Source organism: Orcinus orca, chromosome 16 (assembly GCF_937001465.1).
Source record: "Orcinus orca chromosome 16, mOrcOrc1.1, whole genome shotgun sequence".
Lineage (NCBI taxonomy): Eukaryota > Metazoa > Chordata > Mammalia > Artiodactyla > Delphinidae > Orcinus > Orcinus orca.
Window position 1 is genome coordinate 8,535,770 of NC_064574.1, and position 27,093 is coordinate 8,562,862.

Below are 27,093 nucleotides of genomic sequence, written 5' to 3' on the forward strand. Positions count from 1 at the left end.
ACATCTTTGCCCTCACAGACCTCGGATGGCTACACGGGTTATGGTTTAGCGCCTGTCTTAGAATAAAAGTTCCATAGGGCAGAAACGGTATATTTTTTGCTCACCACTTTGCCCCCTGAATCTAACCCAGAGCCTGTCACATAGCGAGAATTCAAGGAATGTCGGTGGACTTGAACAAAAGACCAAACTCACCCACAAATTCACGTGTATGATGCTTCTCCAGGGTGAGTGCCTCTCTCTCCTGTCTCTTTTCTCCAGGGGAATTCCACTTTTCCTTCAAGGTTCACTTCCTCTGGGAAAGTTGCCCTGACCTCAGTGTGAATTCATTGTTCCCTCTCTCTGTTCCCATGTCTGCTGCATGAAGCTCTATTCTATTATCTGTTGTTGTAATTAATCCATTTAGCTCTCCAGCTCCCAGCTAGACATGAGTCACCTACTTACTGATGAGCTGAATCAATGAAAAACAATCATTTGAGAGTCAACATTTATTGAGCCTACACCCTACATTTATACACACTCTGCTTAATATTTTTATATAGAACATCTTATTTGATCTTCATAAAAATCCTATGACTGATATTATTATCAGTATTTTCCAGATGAAGAAACTGGGGATGAGAAAGGTTAAACTCATCTGCCCAAGTCCACAGCTAAAAGATGGCACAAACGAGTTGCGAATGAGGCAAACTGGCCCCAAAGCTTCCGCTCTTCACCGTCCAAAACACTAATAATGACTAACCCTGCAAAAGTTCAGCAGAGAGAATCTTTAACTCCGAAAGCCATCTCCTATTGGAGGACCTCTTTCTTTTCATGGGGGTAGGTTTTATTCTAACCCTCTACTGAGATATTATATAAGATTAGTCCACCCTAGCCTCAAACTCAGCAATGACCTTGAAATATGTCATTTCATTAAACATCCACCAAGGGCAAAGAGGAAGGAATAAGTCCCCTGAAAGGGTCAGGAAGTGCAGGGAGAGCTGCATGAGTCCAAACACAATCGTCCATTCTGGAAACTGGTTTAGATAATAAGAAACCCCACACCCCTCTCAGGGTGAACGTTTAAGGAGCAAAGGAGCGGGTAGGGTTATGTTTTATGTGTGGAAGGACCATCAGGTTCTGAAGCAACAGTTTCTGTCCCCACCTCAGAACTACATCTCAGTGAGCACGTGTACACACACACACACACACACACACACATAAACATATGCTCGCGTGCACACCTTACTTCCAGAAGAATTGCAATCTGCTTGAATTCATGATAGAATCTTCCTCAAAACACATGCTACAGTGACAATTATGAGAATTAACATTTTCAGATATATTTATAAGTCACACAAAAACTTCTATGAGACATTTATTTTCACCATCACTTCATTTTGTAAATGAGAAAAACGAGGCAGGACGTATTTTTTTTAATATTCCTTTCCCAAAGAAATAATTGGCCCCTAAATAATTACTTTTGAAGTAAAGAGAGATTCTGATAAGGTCTCAGATTATCATTTAATATGAGCAGTATCTTAAACGGGGGCGACAACAGTGTAACTGACCATCAAAAATGACTCTATGGGATCCTCGGCCCTGTCTCAAAGAGGATGAGCTTTCGGGACCACTCGCGTATAATGACTTCAGTTCAACTTCAGTATGCATTTATTGTCTTTTCCTTATGCCTCAGATCACCCAGAAGTTCTTTCTTGCCAAGTTCAAAACTTTTAAGGAAAACGCCCTCCTGGGTTTTATAGATTACATTTATAGTTTTCTAGATTTTATTTTTCTTCCACAGTGCAGGAGAATAGACACACCCTAAACTTTACATGAATTATGCTCTTTGTGTAGAGATTCACAGATAAAATGTAAAAATTTCTTCAAGGTATAACAGCATCAAGGAGGGAACCACTTAAGCACGACTGCAGGAGAACAACATTCCCTCTTCAAGAATCTTCCTTGCATCCATTCGTTCATCAAAATGTTTAATTCATTGTTTATTTACTATTCATTTACTCATTCATTCATTTATTTATTTGTAAAATTTACTCTGTGTCAAGTACTGTTCTATTCACTAGGGATAAGATACGGAAGCTTTGTGCGTTGTTAGTGGTAATGCAAAATGATGCAGCTGCTGTGGAAAACAGTATGGAGGTTTCTCAAAAAATTAAAAACCAAACTACCGTGTGGTCCAGCAATCCCACTTTTGGGTATATACTCAAAGGAAATTCAAAGGACCTCAAAGGGATATTTACACTCCTGTGTTTACTGAAGTATTATCTACAATAGCCAAGATATGGAAACAACCTAAATGTCCATTGATAGATGAATAAAGAAAATGTGGTATATACCTAGAACGGGATATTATTCAGCCTTAGTAATATTATTTTCTTTCCCTTGTACTTCTTTTTAACTGTTAATTCCTGTTCATGGCAAACAATACCCGTTTCTATTGCTGGTAGTAAGAAAATGTTCTTTTACAGTGAATTTATTTAAACAAAGAAGTGATATGATTTCAAGCAAAAAAATTAAGTAAATAAGAGTAGAGGTGATACTGTGACCACAAACAGTTACGAATGACAAATGACTAAAAATTAGGAAAAACACCATCAATCTACTACTCCTAATCTAATACAACTATTATGAAACTGACTTTCATTTCATTTTCTACTGAGTCAACAGTCCAGGTGACAACCAATTGACCTAAAGGTCATAGAGTCACCCAGAACCATTCTCATGTGCTTCGCAGAGGCATGACAGTAAATTTCAATAGAAACTTGGTAAAGATTTGGTGCCCACTTGGTATCCCAAAGGTCACCCATCTGAATAGGACCATTTGTTTTCTTTTTGCCTTTTTTGTCCATTTCACGATTGCATGTCCTAAATGAGAGACAACAAAGCATTTCAAGCCTCATGACCAAAATCTGAAATATGTCTGAGAATTATGATTTAAAGATCAAAAGAACAGTTCCCAAGAAAGGTCTAACATGAGATCCAGTTACAAATTTTCATTACTAACAGAGGGTTTTGATAGTAAGCAAAAAACAAAAAGAAGTCAAATTGTGTGATTAAAAATGGTATATACATAGAGTTTAAATATTTTGACCTACGCTTTTATATCATCTTCATGCTAAGGGAACAGCTGACCAAGTTAGACAATCAAAACAACTTCTGTTTATTTTCTGGGCTACTACCTGTCTGGTTACTCTTTCAAATTATTCTGTGGCCTCTCAATCTCTAACCTTCCTTTTCTTTTTCCAGGATATATTTAAGCATCCTGACTCCAGAGACTTTTCTCTTGAAATGGAGCTAAAATCTGCCAAAGAAGACCAGAGACATCCATATGGCTTACTGAAAATGTCAATATTAGGACCTTTGAAATGCTTGATTTTCTCTTGAAATTGGGTGTTTACTTTCAAAAGCCCAGGCTAGCTCTAGGCTTAATCTGACTTAATACATCCTGGGCCCAATTCAACCCTTGGACTGATTCAAAATTCATGGAAGGGGCTTCCCTGGTGGCACAGTGGTTGAGAGTCCGCCTGCCTATGCAGGGGACATGGGTTCGTGCCCTGGTCCGGGAGGATCCCACATGCCGCGGAGCGGCTGGGCCCGTGAGCCATGGCCGCTGAGCCTGCGCGTCCGGAGCCTGTGCTCCGCAACGGGAGAGGCCACAACAGTGAGAGGCCCGCGTACCGCAAAAAAAAAAAAAAAAATCATGGAAGACAGTGGCTCCTTGAAAATTCTGCTGGTAAGAGATAATGAACACTAAACAGGAGCTTCCCTGATACATAAAATATGTTTATGAGCACAGAGGATGGAAAGATTAAGTAAAGGTAAGACTTGGCAAAAATGATTCTCTCTTTAGAATCTGGAAGTATTTCCAATCAGACCAAAGGCAAATTCTGTACCTCACAGCAACCTTCACTGTCTAGATTGAATTATTTGTTCAAAATCATCCCTCGCCTCCTGGCCCTCGTGACTCTTTACTGAGCTTGGACTTGGTCACGCAACTTGCTTTGGCCAACAGAATGTGAGCTGATGTGCTCAAGAAGATGCTTTAACTGTGTGTGTAAGTCAGTTCCACTCTCCTTGAGCTTCAGCCCTCCACTACAATAACAATATCCCCCTCCTTCTTCCTGGATCTCTGAATGCAGGACAGATGGACTGCAACTGAGTCAAATTAATCCAGCTATGCTCAATACACCCACAGCCAACCCAGATCCCTCAGGCGACAAGGGCAGAGGATAAAGATGAGCTGCTCTAAGCTACTAAGATTTTGGAACTGTTGCCATAGCAGAAGTTGGCTAATACACCCTCTGTTTGATGTCCTTTTGGCCAAGAATTTTCATAGAGTTTTTCTCTCAAATCCCACTGCATAACAATATTGCTTCTAGTACAAAGGAGACCACATTTCCTACTCAGATACATAATCATGCACTAGAACATTGGTTACCATTTTTAATTTAGTAGTTGAATCATTTGGTTTTAAAAATTTTTTTCAAAGAAAATCTTACAGTGTCACCATTATATATAACTAGAACTAGTCTAACTACATGAGGAAAATGAATCCCACCCTACTCCTCAGTTATAAATCCACTTCTCAAGAACGAAGCCTTCCATCAATCACTTCACACCTCACTTCAATCAACCACAGAATGCTGAATGGCTACAATGTAATACTAAATTCTCAGGATGATATAACGTCCTCGGCACTATTATTAAACCCATTACAAGGAAGAATAGTGAGAATCAGAGAAGTAACTTAATTATGATTTCTCAGGTAGAATGGAAGGGTCAAGTCACACTCAAAGCTAGAACTTCTGGCTTCTATAGATGTATGTTATTTCTAGCAGTACACTCCATAGGGTGTGCTCCTTAAAACATATTATAAGTAAATGAGTGAATAAGTGACTGGCTGAATAAATGAGCAAATGAATAAAACTAAAGTTGCAAACAGTTTTGGAAACAATTAAAAGTTATTTCTGCAAGTTGTAAATCATATCTTGAGAGAGGAAAAAAAAAGAAATGCAAATCTTAATTCCTAAGGAAAAATAAAGTACTTGTCAACTCAAAAGAAGACACTCTGAACTAAACTCATCTTTCCTACTTAGACCTTAAAATGCTGAAGAAACTCAGCTTTTCAAAAACCACTTGCTTTTATGTGGGTACACCTGGCACCATGGTTTGCATCCCAAGCTACCGCTCTAGTGAAATTCTGCTTGGGACAAGCAAGGAATCCAAATATCAGGTCCTGTGGATCAAGCACATACAGTAAAAGACAGAAATCTCAAGACCACAGTCCAGTGAATCTTGACACATGTACACACCTGGGCAGCCACCAATGTTTTGATTGACATACAAAACATTTCAGTTAATATCACCACTTCCTGGGTCAGAACTGACCATAGATAAAACCACTACCGTTACCTCCATCACCACTGGTTAGTTATGCCTTTTAGAAAACTTTATATAAATGGAATCGTATCATATGTATTTTTCTGTGTTTGGTTTCTTTCACCCAATATCATGTCTATGAGATTCATCCATGCTCGGTGATACTTTGGCATCTTGTGAATAAGCTGTTACCCAACCACCTTTCAGAGAGTTGTCTTAGCATCCACTGAAGACTCATCTGCATCAAAATACTATTCTTTTTAATCCAACTGGTTTGTCAACCTAAGTCCCTATATCTATGAATGCCAGAGTCAAGATAAATATTGACCAAGGATGCTTTTACTGTTCCCACCTGCATACTGCTTTTTATTAAAGTAATCTGGAAACACAGGTCATGAATATTACTAGAATCACTATGATTACTCATTTATTTCAAAAATGTGGACTGCTGCATTTAATCAGGTGAGCAAGTTTACGTAGAATTTACTGCACGTTTAGTTGATAGAGGTGCCCACCATACACCCTTTATGCATTTGGACAGCCTCATCCTCAGTTTTTAATTTACATTTGTCAGTAGGTGAGCTGGTGTACACAACTGGGTAGCTTACTCAAGAAGGGAACCAAGCCATTTGGGACCTGACCCCATCATCAGTCTCTTTACAGGCATTCCAGAAGGACAGCCAGCTAGCTGTTATCACAACTGCAAGTTCTAACTGTAGTTACTTCGAATCTGAAGAAAATCATGCACAGGTGAATATGGTGGTCCATTGAGGTTACACTTCTAGAGCCTGTTGAGAAGGGATGCTGGCGATTCTTTGTTTCTCAAAGCTTTTGGTGGCACTTGCAGAGCACCTTATGGGGGACTTCCAATCTTCCCCTTGCACTGAAGCATCCTCCCTTCAACAGAGGCTCCAGGCAGATGGAGAAGGCGGTCCAACTCGCCTTTCCTGCGCCAATGCAGAAAATGACAGAAGGCTACCTTGTTGGTGGTGTGCTTTTCTGGCTCTAGCCTGTGATTACATTGGATGGCACTGCCTGAAAATCAGTCTGAACAAACTTTGATTCACTCTTCTCAAGATAGAGCCCGACCACGTGTATTCCTCCCACACACTCTGTGCTCCTCTAAGAGAAATGGATCTCTTTCCAATAGCTGGAGGAAATAAAAAGCTGCACGCTGAAGTCTCCACCTAGCTCCCACTTACCTACTGGACAGTTCTTTGGGACTTTCAGAATGTTCCTCCAAATACTTCTCTGCACACACAGCCTATTGTGACGCTAGAGGTCATTATATTGAAGAGACACAACTCTAGTGAAACAAAGGCAGTGCACAACTTACTGTTTTCCTTATCTTAAAAGCCCAACTGAAATCCCTCTCATTTCTGTGGTCTTTTCAGTCCCGCCAAGCAAGAACACTTGGGCTTGCTCTTCCTTTGCCCGGAGACACTCTTCCTCTATAGGAAGAGGCCTCACTCCTGCCTTCTTCAGCGACTCACACAACATCTTCTCCTGATGACTGTATTTAAAATTGTAGGGGCTTCCCTGGTGGCTCAGTGGTTAAGAATCTTCCTGCCAATGCAGGGGACACGGGTTCGAGCCCTGGTCCGGGAAGATCCCACATGCTGCGGAGCAACTAAGCCCGAGTGCCACAACTACTGAGCCCGCCTGCCACAACTACCAAAGCCCGCACACCTAGAGCCCGTGCTCCGCAACAAGAGAAGCCACCGCAATGAGAAGCCTGCATGCAGCAACGAAGACCCAACACAACGAAAAATTAATTTTATTTTAATTTAATTTTAAAAAATAAATAAAATTGCAACACTCTCATTCCACATGCCTATTCCTTTTCCCTGCTTTCATTTCCTCCTTAGCATGTATCAGTCATGCCGACACACTATATATTATACTTTTCCTTTATGCTGGAGTCGAAGCAGGGAGTCCCCTGCTTTGTTCTCTGCTGGATCTCCAGTGACCCTCAACACACACACGTTAAACGAAAGCCCCACTTCCCAATCACCATCCCCATCGTAAAGACAAGGAGACTGAGGCGCGATGATGCTGTTACCCCGCCAGGGGCTGGACAATTCCTGACCAGTGACAGAGGCAGGATTTGACTCCAAGCAGGCAGACTCTGAATTACGTGCCAGATCTTGGGTTCTAAGCCCTTCCTATGGATTATGTTTTTGAACTTTTCACATCCTTTCTCACTATGATATTATTCCCATGGTACACAGAAGAGTGTTGAGGTCTACAAAGGTGAATTTGCTCACTCAGCAGGCAAACAGCAGAGTGGGATTCAAACACAGATGATCCAACGACTCTTTACTAAACCGCCAACTGCCACCAAATGAACATACAGCAACGAATCAGAGAGGCCATCATTCCTGAGTCAGGCCTGGTTATTCCTAAGGTGGGTCATGAAGGATGACGGGAAGTTTATGAGGCAGAGAAAGGAAAGATGAATTTCCAGACCAAACAGAGCCTACATATGCACAATCACGAAACTGCAGTTTGGTGCATAAAAACCTGGGGAAGAGCGGCGGCGAGGCGGGCAGCAGTGGGCAACAGACAAAGCGCGGAGCGGGAGCCGCTGCACTGGGGCTGCATCCGAACAGGCCCCGTGTGATGCCGTCAGGAGTTCACTGTGACTCATGAAGTCTGCAGAGCATACACTAAGAGGTTTAAAGCAAACAAATGGAAGGCTAACATCTACGCATTAGAAAGATTCCTCTACGGGCCAGTGGTTCTCAGTCTGGTGGAGATCTTGCACCTCCCTCCTTCCCAGGGGAAAAGATTTCACAAAGTCCAGAGATATTTTTGGTTGCCCAAACCGGGAGGTGCTACTGGCATCTAGTGGGTAGAGGCCAGAGATGCTGCTATACATCCTACAGTGAACAGGACTGCCCCACAGCCATGATGTTAACTAACAGTGCAGTGGGTGAAAACCCCATTACAGTAAAAGTAGAGAATGAACAAGGCCGATGAGAGTTCTTGCACACAGAGTTGATGATAATGGCGCCCTCTGGAGCTGAGCGGTGGACAGCTGGCTTGGCCATACATGGTGGACTTAACCATGGGGAAGGAAGGGAACATCATGACCAGAGGGCAGAAATGAGGTCCAGAAAGGCCAGGAGGCAACCAGGTAATAGTTATGACTTTAGCGTAGGTTAGAGCGGGAGGAATGGGAAAACAGGGAGAGATTTAAGAACTACTTAATTACCATGCATTTCTTGTTTTCTAGTTTTCTGAGTATCAAGAATCCAAAGTACTATGACTCCCTCAAAGAAAAGAAATATTCAACACTCTCCTAAATTTCTGATAAATCTTTAAGTATGCCGTGCAATTAGGAATTCCAAAAGAAGGACTGCCAAATCAATTTGTCTGTTTGAAGCCATATTCCAGATGTCTCATTCGTCATAAATGATAGTAGTCATTGAAATAAATGTTTAACAGCCAGCGATTAACAAAGTGGCCATACTTTAAAAGTTTAGTTTGCTACTGATATAGTTTTGCATTAACAACTTGGAGAACAATTACAAATTACACAGTTCAATTTTCTAAATGGATTATTTTGTAACTAGACAGAGAAACTGCTGACATTTTTTCTGGTGTTTCAAGGGAAGATTAATACAATCGGATTTTTAAAAGTACATTCCCTTGAGGAACTGGTATATTCCTGTCAGAATTATGCAAGTCGTCAGCACTGCGTGGGAATATTAAGTATGTTTCTGGTGTGCTGCAGTCAAAAGCCATTTAGGAAAACAAGGATTTGATTTCCAATTTTCCCCCTTCTTTTGCTGATGATAATTTACAGATAATGATTTATTTATGTTTACAGAGTGAAATGGAGACCACTACCTAAAAGGCAATTTTTCCAGCTTGCTTTTGTAGGCTGTATCCTAATTATTTTTCCCCTTGTGGGACTGAATGAATTAAGTGAGCAATTCACTTTGTATATGCAAATTGTGAAACTCTGCAGAAGCTTCAAATTATTTCATTCTAAAATAAATAAATAAAGCCATTATCCTACGGAAAATGAAGAGGCATAAATCCCTTTAACTTTTGTAGGTTGCCTTTGAAAATAAAAGTCAGGTAAAAGCAATCCATTTCTGGGTCCGTAATGTTTTCTCAAGTACAGGATTAATAAAATAATCCATTACATTATTATTATCGTTATTACATTATTATTATCTGTTGAAATTTTCAGAGCACTCTGAAAAGCTCTAATAAACATTTCCATTAAAATGTTGCAAGATTTCTTATAATGTGTTCCAAACTTTTTCATATTGTCTTTCCTAAAAAGAGTACCAGTGGGGGCTTCCCTGGTGGCACAGTGGTTGAGAATCCGCCTGCCGATGCAGGGGACACGGGTTCGTGCCCCGGTCCGGGAAGATCCCATATGCCGCGGAGCGGCTGGGCCCGTGAGCCATGGCCGCTGAGCCTGCGCGTCCGGAGCCTGTGCTCCGCAACGGGAGAGGCCGCAACAGTGAGAGGCCCGCGTACCACACACACACAAAAAAGTACCAATGGTTTTAATGCAGTGCCAGTAAGCAGGGACAAATGAGGAGAGACATCCCGAGTTCTACTCAAAAGTTGTCAGCATAAAACATTTCTATCCACAAGTCTCCCCTCAGGACCTGGAACACAGCAGTTTAAGCAAACATTTTATAAAAGATTTCTTAAGAAAGAACCAGTCTAGACAGTTATATCCCAGCCCCCATAGAGATGGTTTCATTCTTTCCAAAAATATCTATATGCCCTTGGTCACTTAAAATAAATTGGACTAGCGCCTGTCTGAGGTACAAATTTGGACTGTCTTCCCTGAAGAGTGGAGCTTTATTTGTTCACATGAAATAATTTAAATAATCTGTTCATTGTGTCTTCCTTAAAAATAAAAAGCCACACACACACCAAAGTGTACTTACACTGAAAAGTCTGCATCTGAAATTTACAGAGAGAATGGAGTCTGGGGTGAAGGGCACTTTCCTAAGCTGTCCGTGGGTGTGGGATTTTGGATAATCTATCTGGAGACAACTTGGCAGTAGCTACAAAAATGTTAAAGGTACAGGATATTAGCTGACCATCTCACATCTAAGACTTTCGCCTCCAGAAAGATTAGCATGAGCATATAAAGACAGATGCACAAGGTTTTCACCACAATAGAATTTATATTAGTAAAAAATTATAAACCTTTTTGCCCATCAATTTGGGTATTTTTAAACAGATTGTGGTGTATCAATATTAAAGAGTAGTCTGGAGCTGTTAAACTAATGAGGTGCAGACACTACTTATTGACTTAGAATTATAGTCAAAGCATGAGAGAAAGGGTGTAATTAATGTGACCATTTATTTTATCTCATAAACCAGAATATTTTGAATGTGAACGAAGTTGTTACTAAAAGTTATATAAACACTACAGGACTATCAAAACATCCTGGGGAAATCTGTATTTATGGTCTCCTTAAACACAATATGCATAGTATGTAATGAATTACTCTATTTTTGCTTTAAAAATGTGATCTATATATGTGCGAGAATATGCTTCTATTTGTGTAGAGAGTGAAAAGAGTTTGAGGGGTGCACATCAGTCTATTAGTATTTTTTTTTCTGAAGACAGGGACTAGGGGCAAAGGTAGGATTATTTTCTTTCATTTTACTTCATACACTTCAGAATTGTTTACATTTGTTACAAGGAAGATGCAGGATATTTATAATTTTTAAAAATGAGTGACAAGAAAAAAGAAAAAGAAATCTGCAAAAAAGTGTAAAATGAGGTAAGGGGATCTCTATCCTTTGTCAACACAACTTCTTGTGCAGTAACTTACTTGGTCAACAATATCCTGTAGTTTCTCCCACACCCAAAAACCATTTGACTAATTTTTTTACCAACTTGAGAAAACCCACCCTTTTCCTTTTGACATCATTTACAGAGAGCTTCTATATGTTCTTGGATTATAGTCAAGTGTTTCCACATAAACACAAATGTGAAATCACATAGATCAAGTCCTAGAGATACAGGCTTTTAAGAAATTCATGTAAGAAATACATAAGAATGGGGAGGGAAAAGCATTTATACATTCAATGAACTTTGTAGCTAAGTTTGTTTTTTTCTTATTCTTATTTTCCTATGTGCATATGTGTGTTTCTTGAGATAACTAAGTCAAACAAACTAATAGACCAGTGACAGACTAAACAGATTACATTTTCATAAACCCTCAAAAACCTGAGTTTCTTTCCATCTTTCATTTCAAATGATTAGTCTAATAATTGTGGGGTAGGAAAAAAACAATTTAAACTGGATGATTGTTTTATCAGATTATAGGCCAAAAATGACTGGTTTACACACAAGTATTTAATTCAAAAGGGCTTTAAATTTAATCCAAATTAAATGAAATAATCACATATAAACTTAGCAAAACATGTACAGGCTATGGAGGTTGAACATTACAAAATGCTGATGAAAGAAGTTTTTAAAATTCAAATAAATGGAGTGACCATGTTTATGAACTGAAAGACTTGACACAGAAAAGATGTCAGTTCTCCCACAATTTGATCTATAGGCTTAATATAATTATTTTCAAAATTCTAACATGGGTTTTCTGTAAGCACAGACAAGCTTCATTTTAAATTTTATGGAAAGGCACTAAAATAGCTAAAACAACCTTTAGAAAAAGAATAAGTGGAAGCAATCATTCTACCCAGTATTAAAGATTAGTATATATTTACAGTAATCAAGAGAATATGATGCACAGCTCAATGAGAAAGAAAAGAGAACCCAGATATAGACTTCTGCTAATATGCCCAAATGATTTTTGATAAATGTGCAAAAGTAATTCAGTGGGAAAAAATAAATATTTTTCTTTTTAAAACAAATTGTATTGGAATAATTGGGCAACCTTAGGTAAAAAGAACGAAACTCAACCTACATCTCACACCTTATACAAAAATTAAACTCAAAATGAATCATGAACTTAAATATATAACTTAAAACTATAAAATTTTAGAAAAAGAAAATGTTCAGGATCCGGGCTAGGCAAAGAGTTTTTAGACTTGACAGCAAAAGCATAATCCATAAAAGTAAAAGTTCAAATACTGGACCTCATTAGAATGAAAACTTTTGTTCTGCAAAAGATCCTGTTAAGAGGATAAAAGATAAGCTATGGAAAAGAAAATATTTGCAACCACATACCTGACAGAAGAGTAGCATCTAGACTTAAAAAATCACCAAAACTCAATGGTTAAAAAAAAATCTATTAAAAATTGGTAAAAATGTATGGAGAGATATTTCATAGAAAAAGATATACAGATGGCAATTAAGTGCATGAAATTATGTTCAACATCATTAGCCGTTAGGGAATACAAATTAAAACCACAATGAGGTATCACTATCAGAATGACTAAAATAAAAATAGTGATACCACCAAATGCTGGTGAAGATGCAGAGACGCTGGATCAGTCATTCATTGCTGGTAGGAATGTAAAATCCACAGCTGCTCTGTTAAGACAGGTTAGCAATTTCTCATAAAAATAAACATGCAGCCACAATATGATCCAGTAGTTGCACTCTTGGGAGTTAATCCAAGAAAGATAAAAACTTTATCCATAATAATAAAAAATTAGAAACAACTAGTTCTTCAGTGGATGAATGTAACATTGGAACATTGCTTAACAATAAACAGGGACAGAATATTGAAACACACAACACAACAACTTGGATGACTCTCAAGGGGATTACATGGCTCATAGCAGCACTATTGAAAATAGCCAAGACATGGAAGGAACTCAAGTGCCCATCAACAGACAACTGGATTAAGAAGATGGGGTGTGCATGTGTACACACACACACACACACACACACACACACACACACACACACATATACAGTGGAATATTGCACAGCCATAAAAAAGAATGAAATACTGCCATATGCAGCAACATGGATGAACCTAGAGAATATTATGCTTAGTGAAATAAGTCAGAGAAAGACAAATACGGTATGATACCACTTATATGTGGAGTCTAAAAAATGATGCAAATGAATTTTTATGCAACATAGAAACAGACTCACAGATACAGAAAAGAAACTTGTGGTGACCAAAGGAGAGAGGAGAGAGGGGAGAGGGGAGGGACAAATTAGGGGTACGGGATTAACAGATACAAACTACTACATATAAAATAGATAAGCAAGAAGGATATAGCACAGGGAATTACACCATTATCTTGTAATAACCTATAATGGAGTAGAATCTGCAAAAATGCTCAATCACTTTTTAGATTCCACATATAAGTGATATCATATTTGTCTTTGTCTGACTTACTTCACTCAGTATGACAGTCTCTAGGTCCATCCATGTCACTGCAAATGACATTATTTCATTCTTTCTTATGGCTAATATTCCATTGTATATATGTGCCACATCTTCTTTATCCATTCCTCCATCGATGGACGTTTAGATTACTTCTATGTCCTGGCTATTGTAAATAGTACTGCAATGAACATTGTGGTGCATGTATCTTTTCAAATTATGGTTTTCTCCGGATATATGCCCAAGAGTGGGATTGCTGGATCTCATATGGTAGCTTTATTTTTAGTTTCTTAAGGAACCTCCATACTGTTCTCCATAGTGGCTGTATCAATTTACATTCCCACCAAGAGTGCAAGAGGGTTCCCTTTTCTCCACACCCTCTCTAGCATTTATTATCTGTAGATTTTTTGATGTGGCCATTCTGACCTGTTTGAGGTGATACCTTATTGTAGTTTTGATTTGCATTTCTCTAATAATTAGTGATGTTGAGCATCTTTTCATGTGCTTTCTGCCCACCTGTATGTCTTCTTTGCAGGAATGTCTATTAAGATCTTCTGCCCATGTTTTGATCGGGTTGTTTGTTTTTTTGATATTGAGCTGCATGAGATGTTTGTATATTTTGGAGATTAATCCCTTGTCAGTCGCTTTGTTTGCAAATATTTTCTCGCATTCTGTGGACTGTCTTTTCGGTTTTTTTATGGTTTCCTTTGCTGTGCAAAAGCTTTTAAGTTTAATTAGGTCCCATTTGTTTATTTTTGTTTTTATCTTCATTACTCTAGGAGGCGGATCAAAAAAGATATTGCTGGGCTTCCCTGGTGGCGCAGTGGTTGAGAGTCCACTTGCCGATGAAGGGGACACGGGTTCGTGCCCTGGTGCGGGAAGATCCCACATGCCGCGGAGCGGCTGGGTCCGTGAGCCATGGCCGCTGAGTCTGCGCGTCCGGAGCCTGTGCTCCGCAGCGGGAGAGGCCACAGCAGTGAGAGGCCCGCGTACCGCAAAAAAAAAAAAAAAAAAAAAAAAAAGATATTGCTGTGCTTAATGTCAGAGAGTGTTCTGCCTATATTTTCTTTTTTTTTTTTTTCTGCCTATATTTTCGTCTAAGAGTTTTATAGGGGGAAAGGGGGAGGCAAGGATAAATTGGGAGACTGGGACTGACATATATACACTACTATATATAAAATAGATAACTAATAAGGACCTACAGTACAGCACAGGGAACTCTACTCAATACTCTGTAATGGCCTACATGGGAAAAGAATCTAAAAAGAGTGGATATATGGTACATGTATAACTGAATCACTTTGCTGTACAGCAGAAACTAACACAACATTGTAAATCAACTATACTTCAATAAAAATTAATTGAAAAAAAACGGAATCACTATACTGTACACCTGAAACTAACATAATATGTGTATATCCACTTTACTTAAATAAATAAATAAATAAATAAATAAAGTGAGGTTAGCTGAAAAAGGAAAAAAGAGAGAGAAAGAAAAGAAGAAAAAGGAAAAGAGAAAGTAGGTTTACCGAGCCCAGGGTCAGCATACTTCCCACCACACTAACTGCCTTGGTCTCAAAAACAACAGACAATCGTCTCTCCACTTAGATTTCTTCCCAGTTGTTATTCACCTCAAAAAAGTAAAAGTGGGCACAGAAATTCTCAACCCCCCTTCTGCTTGGTGTAAGCAACTTTGATTTGCTGAGTGAAAACAATAAACTTGTGTTTCACAAGAAGGTCAGGAAGTCGCTGGAATCCTTTGTCTCAAACTTAGACAGTGATGTATGTCAATTATCTCTCAATAAAACTGGAAAGAAATAAATGAAAAACAAAGTCACTGGAGTCTTAATATCGTTGCAATTACAGTTAATCAAATTCACAGCCGTCTCTGACAGCTGTGGGAGCTCGAGGGGTGCTTCGCAGAAGAAGACGTGAAAAATGAATGGTTCTGTATGTGCATTATTCATATATTTATTTTCCAATTTTTTATGAGCGCACCTTTAGCTCCCTTGTCAGTGAGGAAAGCACCAAGTTTTAAAATTCTACAGACAATTTCTTGCTTTAAAAACTTCTAAAACGAATCACATACATAAAGCTGGCATTTTTTCCATAATAATATCTTTAAAAGTGAAACAAAAGAAGCTCTATATTCCCATAAATGCTACAGATGTCCTACAGGAGAGATCTGGGTGTATATGCCACATCATCTATGTGTTGATCAAACAGCATAATATACAGTTCTTCAATTCTTTTGGAAATTGCTTTGTGTTCAAATGAACTCTGAAATCTGTTCACGGTGTGCTACTTATCACCCTACTATTATCAAGATTCATAAATTACACAGAATTTAGATAAAAAATGCACATCTCAGAGTTACTCCAGCTTTTTATATATCCCCGAGAGATTAATACTAAACATATCAGGCCTGAAAGAGTAAGGACGATGAATAGGCTACAGGAACTCATCAAGGGCCTGGAGGCTTAGTGTAGATGATTCTTCCGTTCTAATGCTTTGAGCTTTGGTTAATGACTATTATAGATGAAAGAGAATGTGGCTTATCACATTCCCCAAAGATCTGCATATTAAATTCCAAAGCCAGCAGGTAGAAGTCTGGGACATAGGGCAAGTTTGTCCTCAATCTCCCCTTGTTTCACACTCAAGGGGAATCTTTTCAATCCACTTTGGTTTTACATTTGAGTCTGTCCTCATAAAACTTCCCAATCCTGGCTTTCTGTGCTCCCATCCCCACACACCCCATTTCCTCCCAATCAAAATTCCTTTTCCTGGTTTCAGATTTCTCAAGATTTTCTGATAAGCTAAATAAAAGTGTGACACAAAGACATCTACATGTAGTCCATGTCCTCTGTCGATTACACCCATAGCTTTTCAATCAATAGTTTAAAAAGTGTCTGCTACGTGTTAGGCCCTGATAAGGAGTAGAAGCAGACTTACGCCCCCACCAAAACTATCTCTGCCCTTGTGGAGCTTATTTTTGGTGGTATTGTAGTAAAGACAATAAGAAACAACCGAGTAGATATGTATGTAGTGATAAGTGCTAACGAGAAAAACAAAGGGAGATGGAGAGGGAGGGTGTCCAAGGATTCCATTTTAAATAATGGGGGCAGGCGATGGCCTCACGTAGAGGAGGCATTTGAACAATGACCCGAACAAAGTAAGGACGTGAGCTTTGAGGATATTTGCTGGGAGAGCCAAAGCAAAGGGAAGAGCAGGTTCGAAGGTAGGAATGTGCTTGGCATGTTCTGCGGAGAGTGAGGAGCCCAGGGCACCTGTCGCAGAATAAAGTTGGATTGGGGAAACCGTGCAGCTGAAGTTAAACAGGCGACAGGCAGTCACATGAGTGATGTGTAGGCCATTTTAAGGACTTGGCCGAGGGTTCTGAGCTAGAGTTTCAGGATGTGATATAAGTGTTTGGAATAGACTTCAGAGGGCTGGGAATTAGGCAGCCTGGTGGCTTTGACCACAGCAGTAGCAACAGAGGTTGTAAGAAACATTCAGAGTCTCTCTGCAGATTGAACACAGAGCCAACACCATCTGCTGATGGATTGGATTTGGGGAGTTCCTATAAAATACTCCTCACCTGTCCTCTTTTTTCTCTTAGGAACATATAGGTCTGTAAGCAAAATATAGCCTATTTCTTCTTCTGCATTCAGAAAGGTTGGTATAGGGGATTGTGAAGAATCAGATATTTCTGGAAATATATGCAACTCTACCAAAACAAGGAAGCACTGATCGACATCAGTGGCCACACACAGTGAGCAAAGAGAACGAGTCTGACGGTACCCTAGTCCATTCAGGCTGTTGTAACAAGTCACCACAGGCTGGGTGGCTGAAAAACAACAGAAATTTATTTCTCAGTGTTCTGGAGTCTGGGAAGACCAAGGTAGAGGCACCGGCAGAGTCAGTGTCTGGTGAGGACTTGCTTCCTGGTTCATAGATTCTGTGTCCTCAGCTGGCGGAAGGGAGGAGGAAGCTCTCCCGGGTCTCTTTGATAAAAGCGCTAATTTCATTCGTGAGGGCTCCACTCTCATGACCAAATCACCTCCCAAAGGTCCCACCTCCACATACCATCACAACTGGGGATTAGGTTTCAACACAGGAATTTGGGAGGGGGGTTGGGACACAAGCACACAACCCAGAGCAAATGGAGACTGTAAAGTTACAGACTGGCTGGGATTCTCAAGAGAAGAACTGATGTATAACCACAAGTTCTGGCTGCCTAGGGGTGAAGCCTTTGGATGACCTTGTTAATTATAGGGTGAAGGCAATGAAGAATGAATGATTTTCAACCACAGCGGAAAGTCTAGTCACCAGGATGTGATGGACCTGAGAGGTGGAGGAGAGGAATCAGTGCCAGGTAAGGGAAGGAGAAAGGAAGCAACTCTGTCCTTGTCCTAGAGATAAGCCAAACACCCCTGTGGGCATCTTGAGCTCCGTTTTAAGGCAAGACCTCTCAAATTAAAATGAAGCACGTCATTCCTATATCATTGTTCGCCATCTTGTTACAAGAACAGACACTGTGTATGCACGGGATAAGTGGGACATATTACATCTGGTTCAAAATGACTGGACATCAATAGTTTCAGGTGTCATAGAAATGGAGAGACTGGCTCAAGATTATTTTCAAGGGTTCAAAGTTATGCTCTCCCTGGCTTCCTGGATCACCGCTCCTAAATAATAGATTCGCAACAACTCCTTCCTGGGGACAAAAAAAGTTTTATTTGAATAGTGGTAATATCTGGCATATGGAGGATAAACAGTAGAGGAAATCTAGACTCATACAGAAGTGTACTTGGGTTCTCCTTTGGAGAGAAGGCAGGCTGGAAATGGGGCTGACCTTGGAAGGTAGAACTTCGCTATGAAATAGTGGGGAAATGAAGCACATGGAAGATGCTACTCTTGACTCCTTTTCCTACTTATCTCAAAAGTCTTGCTCTGTGCTTTTCCTTCCCTTATGTCTATATAGATGCACCTTTAAAGCACAGCATACACTTTATGTCTCTAAGCTGAGAAGGAATACAGCTTGTTCTACTGCTTTTCATTATTGTATAAACCAAGGTGTCAACACAGGCCCTTAGTTTATTAAGATGTTGGAAAGTCACCACTTTTGGAGAATTTGCACAAAAGGGAAGGTTATTCACTTTCCCTCACCTGGCTAAATTTCTGTGCTACTGGATCCACCTCTTCCAGCTTCTTCCCCTCCCTCCTCGCCCCACATTCCAAGCACTGACTGAGGATCTATTCCGTATCAGGCACTGTGACAGACATAATGAGATCCAATCCCGACCCTCCAGGGGCTTCAATGTTGGGAGAAGGGCCTACCACACAATTGAAAATTTACAAAACATGGTGATTTCTACAGTAGAGATTGGAAAAACAACAACAAATAGTAGGACACCAGAAGAGGGACTTCACATCAGTCAGTTATTTTAAACAATGAGCAAGTAGATATTATTTTAGAGATGTTTTGTCCTTGGAAAAAGTATCATTTGTACCTTTGTTAAAAAAGCAAGACAAGTTTTCAGACTCAATGAACTTGAGTTCCTTAGTTATGAACAGATTTCTGGAAAGCTACAACAATCGAGTCTTACCTTATGATAACACCTAAAATATGCAGCACGTTCATCGGAAAATTTCTCCAGTCTTTTTGGACCTTTGCTTGAAGCTTTCTTGAATACTAACCAACATCGTTGATAAATCTGCAAGGAAATACAAAGACAGCACTCAGCATCACTACTGACTCAGATATTACTGGCATTTACATTTAGATATTTTCTTTTTTGATGTTTTCACCTGTAAAATATTCATAAGCCATAAATGTGATGTTGCTTTGGGAAAATAAAATTTTAAAACCCCAAGCTGTTTCCACAATGGGTGTATTATGTCGTTCAGAAAATCACTGGAATCAAAAGAAAATAAGTATTTGGAGGCAAATTTCTTCATACTTTGACAATAACACCAGTAGACGAAACACTGCAGAAAAACTCCCAGAAATAAAAATCCCAAATCAGCGCAAATAATATAAGCATTTACGGCACACACTCTAATTTCAAATGCCATTATATATGGAAATCATAGGCCTGATATATGCCAAAGACTTTAAGTCCTAGAAAGAGACAGTCCCTATGTGTCATGTGACATTCCTCATAACTGACGGTCAAGAGTTGGGCCAGACACTAGACTAGCTAATAAATGCTGAAGAACACCAACCAGATTCTCCCTCAGAAAATTCAACCCAGAGACTCAAAGATTATTGCCAGGCTAGGGTGCAGTCCAAGTTAATACTGTAAAAAGTTAATACTGTAAATTAAAGGAAAGAGAATTTCTGTTATTTCTTAAATATCCAAAGATATCAGTAAAATCATTAAAATCAATTCTATTGGCTTTCATCTTGCATAGTCACTGAACTTACCAAGGGTCATAGAAACATGGACAAAAGTGGAAAAGCAATGGAGGGAGGGTAGCCTTTTAAACAAACGGTGCTCAAATAACCGAATATCCATAGGGAATAAACAAACTCCTTAACCCAAAACACTCATACAAAACTTAACTGAGGAGGGAGGGAGACGCAAGAGGGAAGAGATATGGGAACATATGTATATGTATAACTGATTCACTTTGTTATAAAGCAGAAACTAACACACCATTGTAAAGCAATTATACCCCAATAAAGATGTTAAAAAAAAATACAGCTATTCGAAAAATTAAAAAAAAAAAACTTAACTGAAAATGGACTTAAATATTTAAAAAACTATTAAAAGTTTAGGGGGAAAAAAGGAGGAAATGTTTGGGATCATGGTCTGAACAAAGAGTTCTTAGACCTCATACCAAAAGCACAATCCATAAAAGAAAACGTTGCCACATTGTACCTCATCAAAATTTAAAACTTTCGCTATGTGAAAAACTCTGCTAAGAGAATGAAAAGACAAGCTACAGACTGGGAAAAAAATATCTGCAAACCACATATCCGACCAAGGATTAGTATCTAGAATATATAGAGTCCTCATATCTCAATAGTAAAGAACCAAACAATCCAATTACAAAATGGAAAAAAGACAGACATTTCACCAAAGAGAATATACAGATGATCAAGAAGCACATGAGAAAATGTTCAACATCATTAAGGCTTCATGGAAATGTAAATTAAAACCACAGTGAAACATCAGTACACACCTATCAGATTGGCTGAAATAAAAAATAATAATAATGCCACCAAATGTTGACAAGGATGCTGAGAAACTGGATCATATGTTGTAACACATTGCCGGTGGGAATGTAAAATGGTGCAGCTCTGAGACACAGTACGGCAGTTTCTTAAAAAACTAAGCAAGCAACATAGGACTTACAGTTGCACTCTTAGGACTCGATGCCAGAGAAATGCAAACTTCCCACACACAAAAAAATGTGAACATGAATGTTCATAAGCAGCTGGATTTGTAACAGCGCAAAACTGGAAACAATGCATCTGTTCTCCAACGGGTAAATTGTTAAACAATTTGGGGAACATCCATATCATAGAATACCACTCAGCTATAAAAACAATATGAATGCGTCTTCAGAGAATGATGCTGGGTGGGGGCAAAAAGCCAAACCCAAAAGGTTACGTACTGTATGAATGTATTAATAGCATTCTTGAAATGACAAAATTATAGAAATGGAAATTAGATTAGTGGTTATCAGGGGTTAGGGGTGTGTGAGAAGGGAGCAGAATGGAAGAGGGGCTGTCTATACAGGTAACATGAGGGATCCTGGCAGTGATGAAACTGTCCTGTATCTTGACTCTATGAATGTCATTATCTTGGTTATAATATTGCATTGTTGTTTCAAAGATGTTACCACTAGGGAAACTGGATAAATGGTATAGGATCTTCGTGTAATAGTTCTTACAACCAAATGTGAGTCTACAATTATCTTAAAACAAAATGCTTATAAATTTTTAACAAAAAATGTAAAAGATCTTAAAAATTACAGCCTAATCTAATAACACTTACCTAATTCTTTTGCTACCAGACCGAAGTCTAATTAACCACTAGACTACATAACTTTAGAAAGCCAAGTGGCAAGAGCCATTGGTAAGAATTCAAACCCAAAATCCTTTTCAGGGTGGAGAGTCAGCCATGCAAATTAACATTTTCAGGGCTATGGTTGGCAAATAGAAGACTTACCAACATCTCGCTGATGTCTGAATAACAGATGAGATCACCAGCTCCCTTAAAACCTAACCACCAGAGAAAGGACTGTAATTACATCGGGAAAGACTGTCACCCTGATTGTTCAAATAAAGGATGTGGAAATTAGGTCTCTCACTGTCATTCTATTATTGGCAAACCCTTTCTTCTGGACATGGCCCTGAAAATGTGTTAAAGACAGCACGCTAAGGTATGCAAGAAATATGCCTACTATGGGGAAAAAAATATTTTCACCAAAGGGGATATTTTATATTTCCTAAGTATGCCTCAACTTTTAGACCCAATCTTGAATGACAGTATTTCTACTTAAAAAAAAAAAAAAAAAAAAAAAAATTATTCATTTTCTTCATTTCTTCTGTCTGAAGTCTATCGAACACAAGCTAAAGATTCCTCAATTTCAGCAGGCCTAGTGATGTCCATCTTTGATTCATCCATATTACACTTAGGGGATTTTTGTTTTTCTTTTGTTCTATTAAGTATCAACAGTAAGAGCAAAAGTGCAATGTTATAATCAAATAACTGCAAGAGTACTATTGTATAAATTCACATGCAATATTGCTTATAACTATTGGCTGGAAAGTCACCCCGGAACAGATTAAAACATGTTGGTTCATCAGGAGATAAGGAAAACCCCAAAACTTGGTTTATGAAAAGGGGGTTCAGTGATTCTCCGTGTTGGCCCAGCCTCACTCAAGACAATTGTTAATTATGCAGATTCCTAGAGATTAGCCAAGTCGACTGCATCAGAACCTCTTGGGGTAGGGCCAGATTGGCTCTGTACCTTATTCCCCAGGGATTTTGTTTGTAATATGCAAACCAATGCCATGAATATTCATAAACACTTTCAGACAACCCAGTGCTTCCCACGTGGGACGGACAACAAAGAGCCCTCCAACAAATGCTCCATCCAGGACGAGGGCCTCTGGGCTGTGTGGTTTCCAACAAGCGATGTGCAGTCGCTTTGGACGTGGAGCAGCGTGAGATGCTGTCCTGAGACACGGTGAAGGTGAACGTGAAATCTGCTGAACTACAGTAAGTTCCCCATTTCACCTGCCCTACACTCTCGGTCCCAAGAACAGAAGAGCCACCAAGTATCAGAGAATTAAAAACTTGGCCTCAATATTTCAAAACTGGTTAGAGGAGATGAAACAGGAGGACTCACTGAACATGGGAACATGTGGAGACAAGTTGGAGTAACACTGACATGGTTAAAAGGGCCACAATTGGAGAATAATCTCATTTGCATAATAGCATAGGGCATTTTTTTCTTAAATTAATTCATTCAACCATCTCCTTCATATTTCATATAACACATCCACTGACCATCTATAGTATTTTTGAGCTAACATTTTTCTTTCAATTGACTTGTTTTTAACTAAAAAATGTTTATCCCAACCATGAGAGCAAAGTACAGTTTCAAACTGGACATGAGGAGTAGGGAATCCTAATGATAACTATACTCTTAGAGAATCTAATGATGGAATAATTTTCACGTTGAAATATCTCACCTTCTCTGCAGCAGGGTTCCACAGTCTCGGCACAGCTGGCATTTTAGACAAGGTAATTTGGGGTAGTGGGAAGGGCAGGGCTGGTCCTCCAACTGGATGCCAGCAGCACACCCCTCCTACCCTGCTGACAACCGGAACTGTCTCCAAACATTGCCAAATGTTCCCTGGGGGGCAAAGTCAGAACCACTGCTACAGGTGAGTGCACGCTGAGCCACGACTGCAGAGTTGAAGAATATGAGGTTATGGGAATATCTGCAAAGTCCTGGCTTTGGACAAGTCAATCCACACAAGCCACTGTCAAAGCTAAAACAGACAAGCACATCACACAGCTCTGACAACCTGAGTGGATGTACATGAGATTTAGCAGTTACGTAAAAATCTCCTTCAGTGTGTATTTTCTTGGTGGTGGTGGTAGTTTTACTACACCTAATTTTCAGCCTTAAATTGTCATCAAACCATATATGATTTCTGTTATTTTTTCCACTGTCTTCCCTTTCTTTAAAACTTGAAATCCTTAATAACTAATTAGCTCTGGTTTCAAATCTCTGATATTTTTACTAGCTACTTTTCCTAACAAAGTCTAGTCTGGTAAATTCACCAAGGTTTCCAGGGCCAAGGAAGAGCTGAAACAATTTAGAATTTGCTTGGAGTTTCTAATTTCATTAGCAGTCCATCACAATGTCTTGAACAACAGAGTCACAAACTAAACATCTATAGGACGTATCTTTTTTTTTTTTTTTTTCTTTTTTGGCCATGCCACATGGCTTGTGGGATCTCAGTTCCCTGAGCAGGAAACTCCCTATAGGATGCATCTTATGAAGATAACAGAAAGCAAATTTTGGTCACAAAATTTCTGTTAAAAGGAAAATTATATACTGCCTTTACATAAGCTCAAGAAAAGCAGAAAGCTTAAGTAAGATGTGACCATTTAGGACTTCACAGTCTAGTGCAAGTATCAGCAAACTTTTTTCTGTAAAGGGCCAGACAGTAAATATTTTTAGCCTTTGAGGGTCACAGGCCCTTGTTGCAACTACTGAATTCTGCAGTGGTAGCATGAAAGCAGCCATAGGAGGATATATGTAAATGAAAGGTGCAGTTATCTTCCAATAAAACTTTATTTAAAAAAACAGACAGTGGGCCAGATGTCACTCACAGACTGCAGTTTGCCAACCTCTGGTCTTTGGTAGTATTTCTCAACTGTTTAAGCTCAGGTCAGCTTTTGATGAACATAAAAATCTGATTGACACATCCCTCTTCAGGGAAAGAGGGGAGGAAATATCTCCCAGGTGAGGATCCCCATATATCCCATATCTCCCCACAAGCCAAATTTAACTTCAACTTCTATTAAAATGTTGACTTGATGCCTTTCAATGCCCTCCACCACATACTCCACACGTTTCTGGTCTCGACGTCTGCTGCTGGGACCCACTGCTCTACAATGGCTGCAGATGCTGTCCTAAAGAGGCCTTTTACAGGCAGGGACATTAGCATCTCAGCTCTACCTTTTTATAGTTACCGTATTCTACGCAGGGAAGGTGCTCTTTGGGGAGAAAAGGTAAGTTAGGACTGTTTTCCAATTTGCCAGCATCCGCTTCCCGTACGCAGATTGATTTTTCTCTTCTCAGGGCATTCTCTCCAATTCTAAAGATATATCCTCAGTCTTCTAATGCTAAATTAGCCTCATTTCTCACACTCTAATCCTGTTTTTATTTATTCTCCAAAACAAATCAAATATTCTTCTTATCCAGGGTGTTAGTAACAACACCTAGCATTGGTCGAACCCTTTGTGCACGGCAGAATGCTAATCCCTCCTTGTGCATTATCTCAACTAACCCTACCAACAGCCCTATAAAACAGATGCTGTTATTATTCCCATTTTACAACGAGGAAATAAGGCCTTAGTGAGGTTCCTCACTGAGTACTACTCAAGGGCATGAAACTGGTAGAAACAAGCCAGCATTCCAACCTTGGTTTGCTTGATTCTGAAGAACAAGCTCTTAACCATTCCTCCAGGATTTTCCCAGAAAAGTTGATCTCCTAGAGATGCATAAACTTATGCTGAGGGTCGAGCTGTCTGTAAGAAGTTGATTTTCATGCTTATCATAATCTAAAAAGAGACATTTAGCTGTAACCATATGCTCTTTCATCTGGACGACGACTTTATCGTCTAGCTATTTTGGTGTGACATTTGCATTTGTGATTTTAAGTTCCCTGGCACCAAGTGTTCACCAAGAGTGATAGTTTTTAATGGAGTATTTCTGCAATTGGGGTCTGAAGACCCTATTCCAGGACTGCAAGTTAGCCTAGCAGTTTGTAAGATGTGTTTTCTTTGAAAAAGAATTCCACTCTCTCCCTCCTTAAGTAACAAAGTATTCAGTATCCTTGACTGCAGTCCAGAAACTCAAACGTGCCGAGTATTTCTAACTATGTGGTAAGTATCTCATGTTAAGTTCTCAGCTTTTCTTGGCCTTGCTTCCCTCTCTAAACTTTAGTCTCTTGTTATTCATTAGTTACAGCTGCAGTAAACCAATGTCCTGGCTAGCTGGCTCCCTGCTGGTATGTGTAGTCAGCTCCCTATAGAGCTGACCAGTCACTTCTCTAGGAGTGCCCAGTCCTCCACTTTGGCCAATGATGCATGGCCACAGTAAGTAGCTGCCCACCCAGAGTCCTGGGCTCCTCTGTGACTGATAAAACACCACAATCCAAGTTCAACCCAACAGCCATAGAAATTGGTGTTGGATGATGCAATCTGGAAGCAGAGGGATAATCCCCCCTCCATCCTGTCTGCCACTGTCTGCAAATAATCCTTCCACAATATTAGAATTTTGACCGGGATGATCTCTGAGACCAAGATGCTTAAAATTTTCTAGTCTTATGAAGGACTCTGTCATTATGGGATTTCAGAAGGTGACAGATGAAGAGTATAAGAGAAGTAGTTCTTTGGCATCGTGGAATCGTAACAGGTAGGCTGCTACCAACTCCATCTACCAAGATAATGAGCTGGTTCAGAATTATGTATTTTATGAGGGGAAAAAATCTTTTCATTGAGTAAACAACATGACTCTATGCCTATCATTTATATATACCTTTCATTTATAAGGAAAGAAATGCTAATTTGGAGAAGGTTTTGCACAGTGGGTAGCAAGGTTCATTTTAAATTCACTGCAAAGAAAAACACCTGTAAAAATGAGATAATTAATCATAAAATAAAATTTGTACAAAGAGGATTAAAAATACTTCAAAAGCATCCACAGGCAATAAATTACCAATCCTTTGCTGATGGTGAAGTAAAGTAGCACAACCTTTCTAGACGGTAAATCATGCCTACCCTTTGACCTGGAAATACCATTTCTAGAACTTTCCCCTGAGGAAATCATTGAGGAAATATGCAAACATATGGGAATAGGGTTCTTTGGCATAAAAACTGAAAGTGCTCTAAATGTTCCAGGGGACTAGCTTAATTAATTATGGCATCTCTGTAAACTAGAAACTTCCATCATTAAAAATGATGTTGTAAAATAATATTTATACCATAGAAAATGCTATTAGTAAGTTATTAAGTAAAAAAAAGTAGGTTGTCCCTGCTTTTTAATCTGTTTCTACTCCAGTATATATACTCATTCAGTAAATAAGGTCCATTGCTCCTCCAAAAGGGCTGAGAGCTATCTATATTTCCACCCTTCCCCACCTCCCCTCACA

At 39.3% G+C, this 27,093-nt stretch overlaps 1 protein-coding gene across 1 annotated transcript in view; it reads right to left on the reverse strand.

The window, feature by feature from the left end:
- Positions 1-27,093, reverse strand: part of DOK5 (docking protein 5) — a 141,891-nt gene that overhangs the window by 45,608 nt on the left and 69,190 nt on the right. Inside the window, exon 2 of the mRNA XM_004282918.4 lies at positions 19,289-19,396. Coding sequence (XP_004282966.2) covers positions 19,289-19,396 — 108 coding nt within the window. The remainder of the gene's footprint in view (positions 1-19,288; positions 19,397-27,093) is intronic.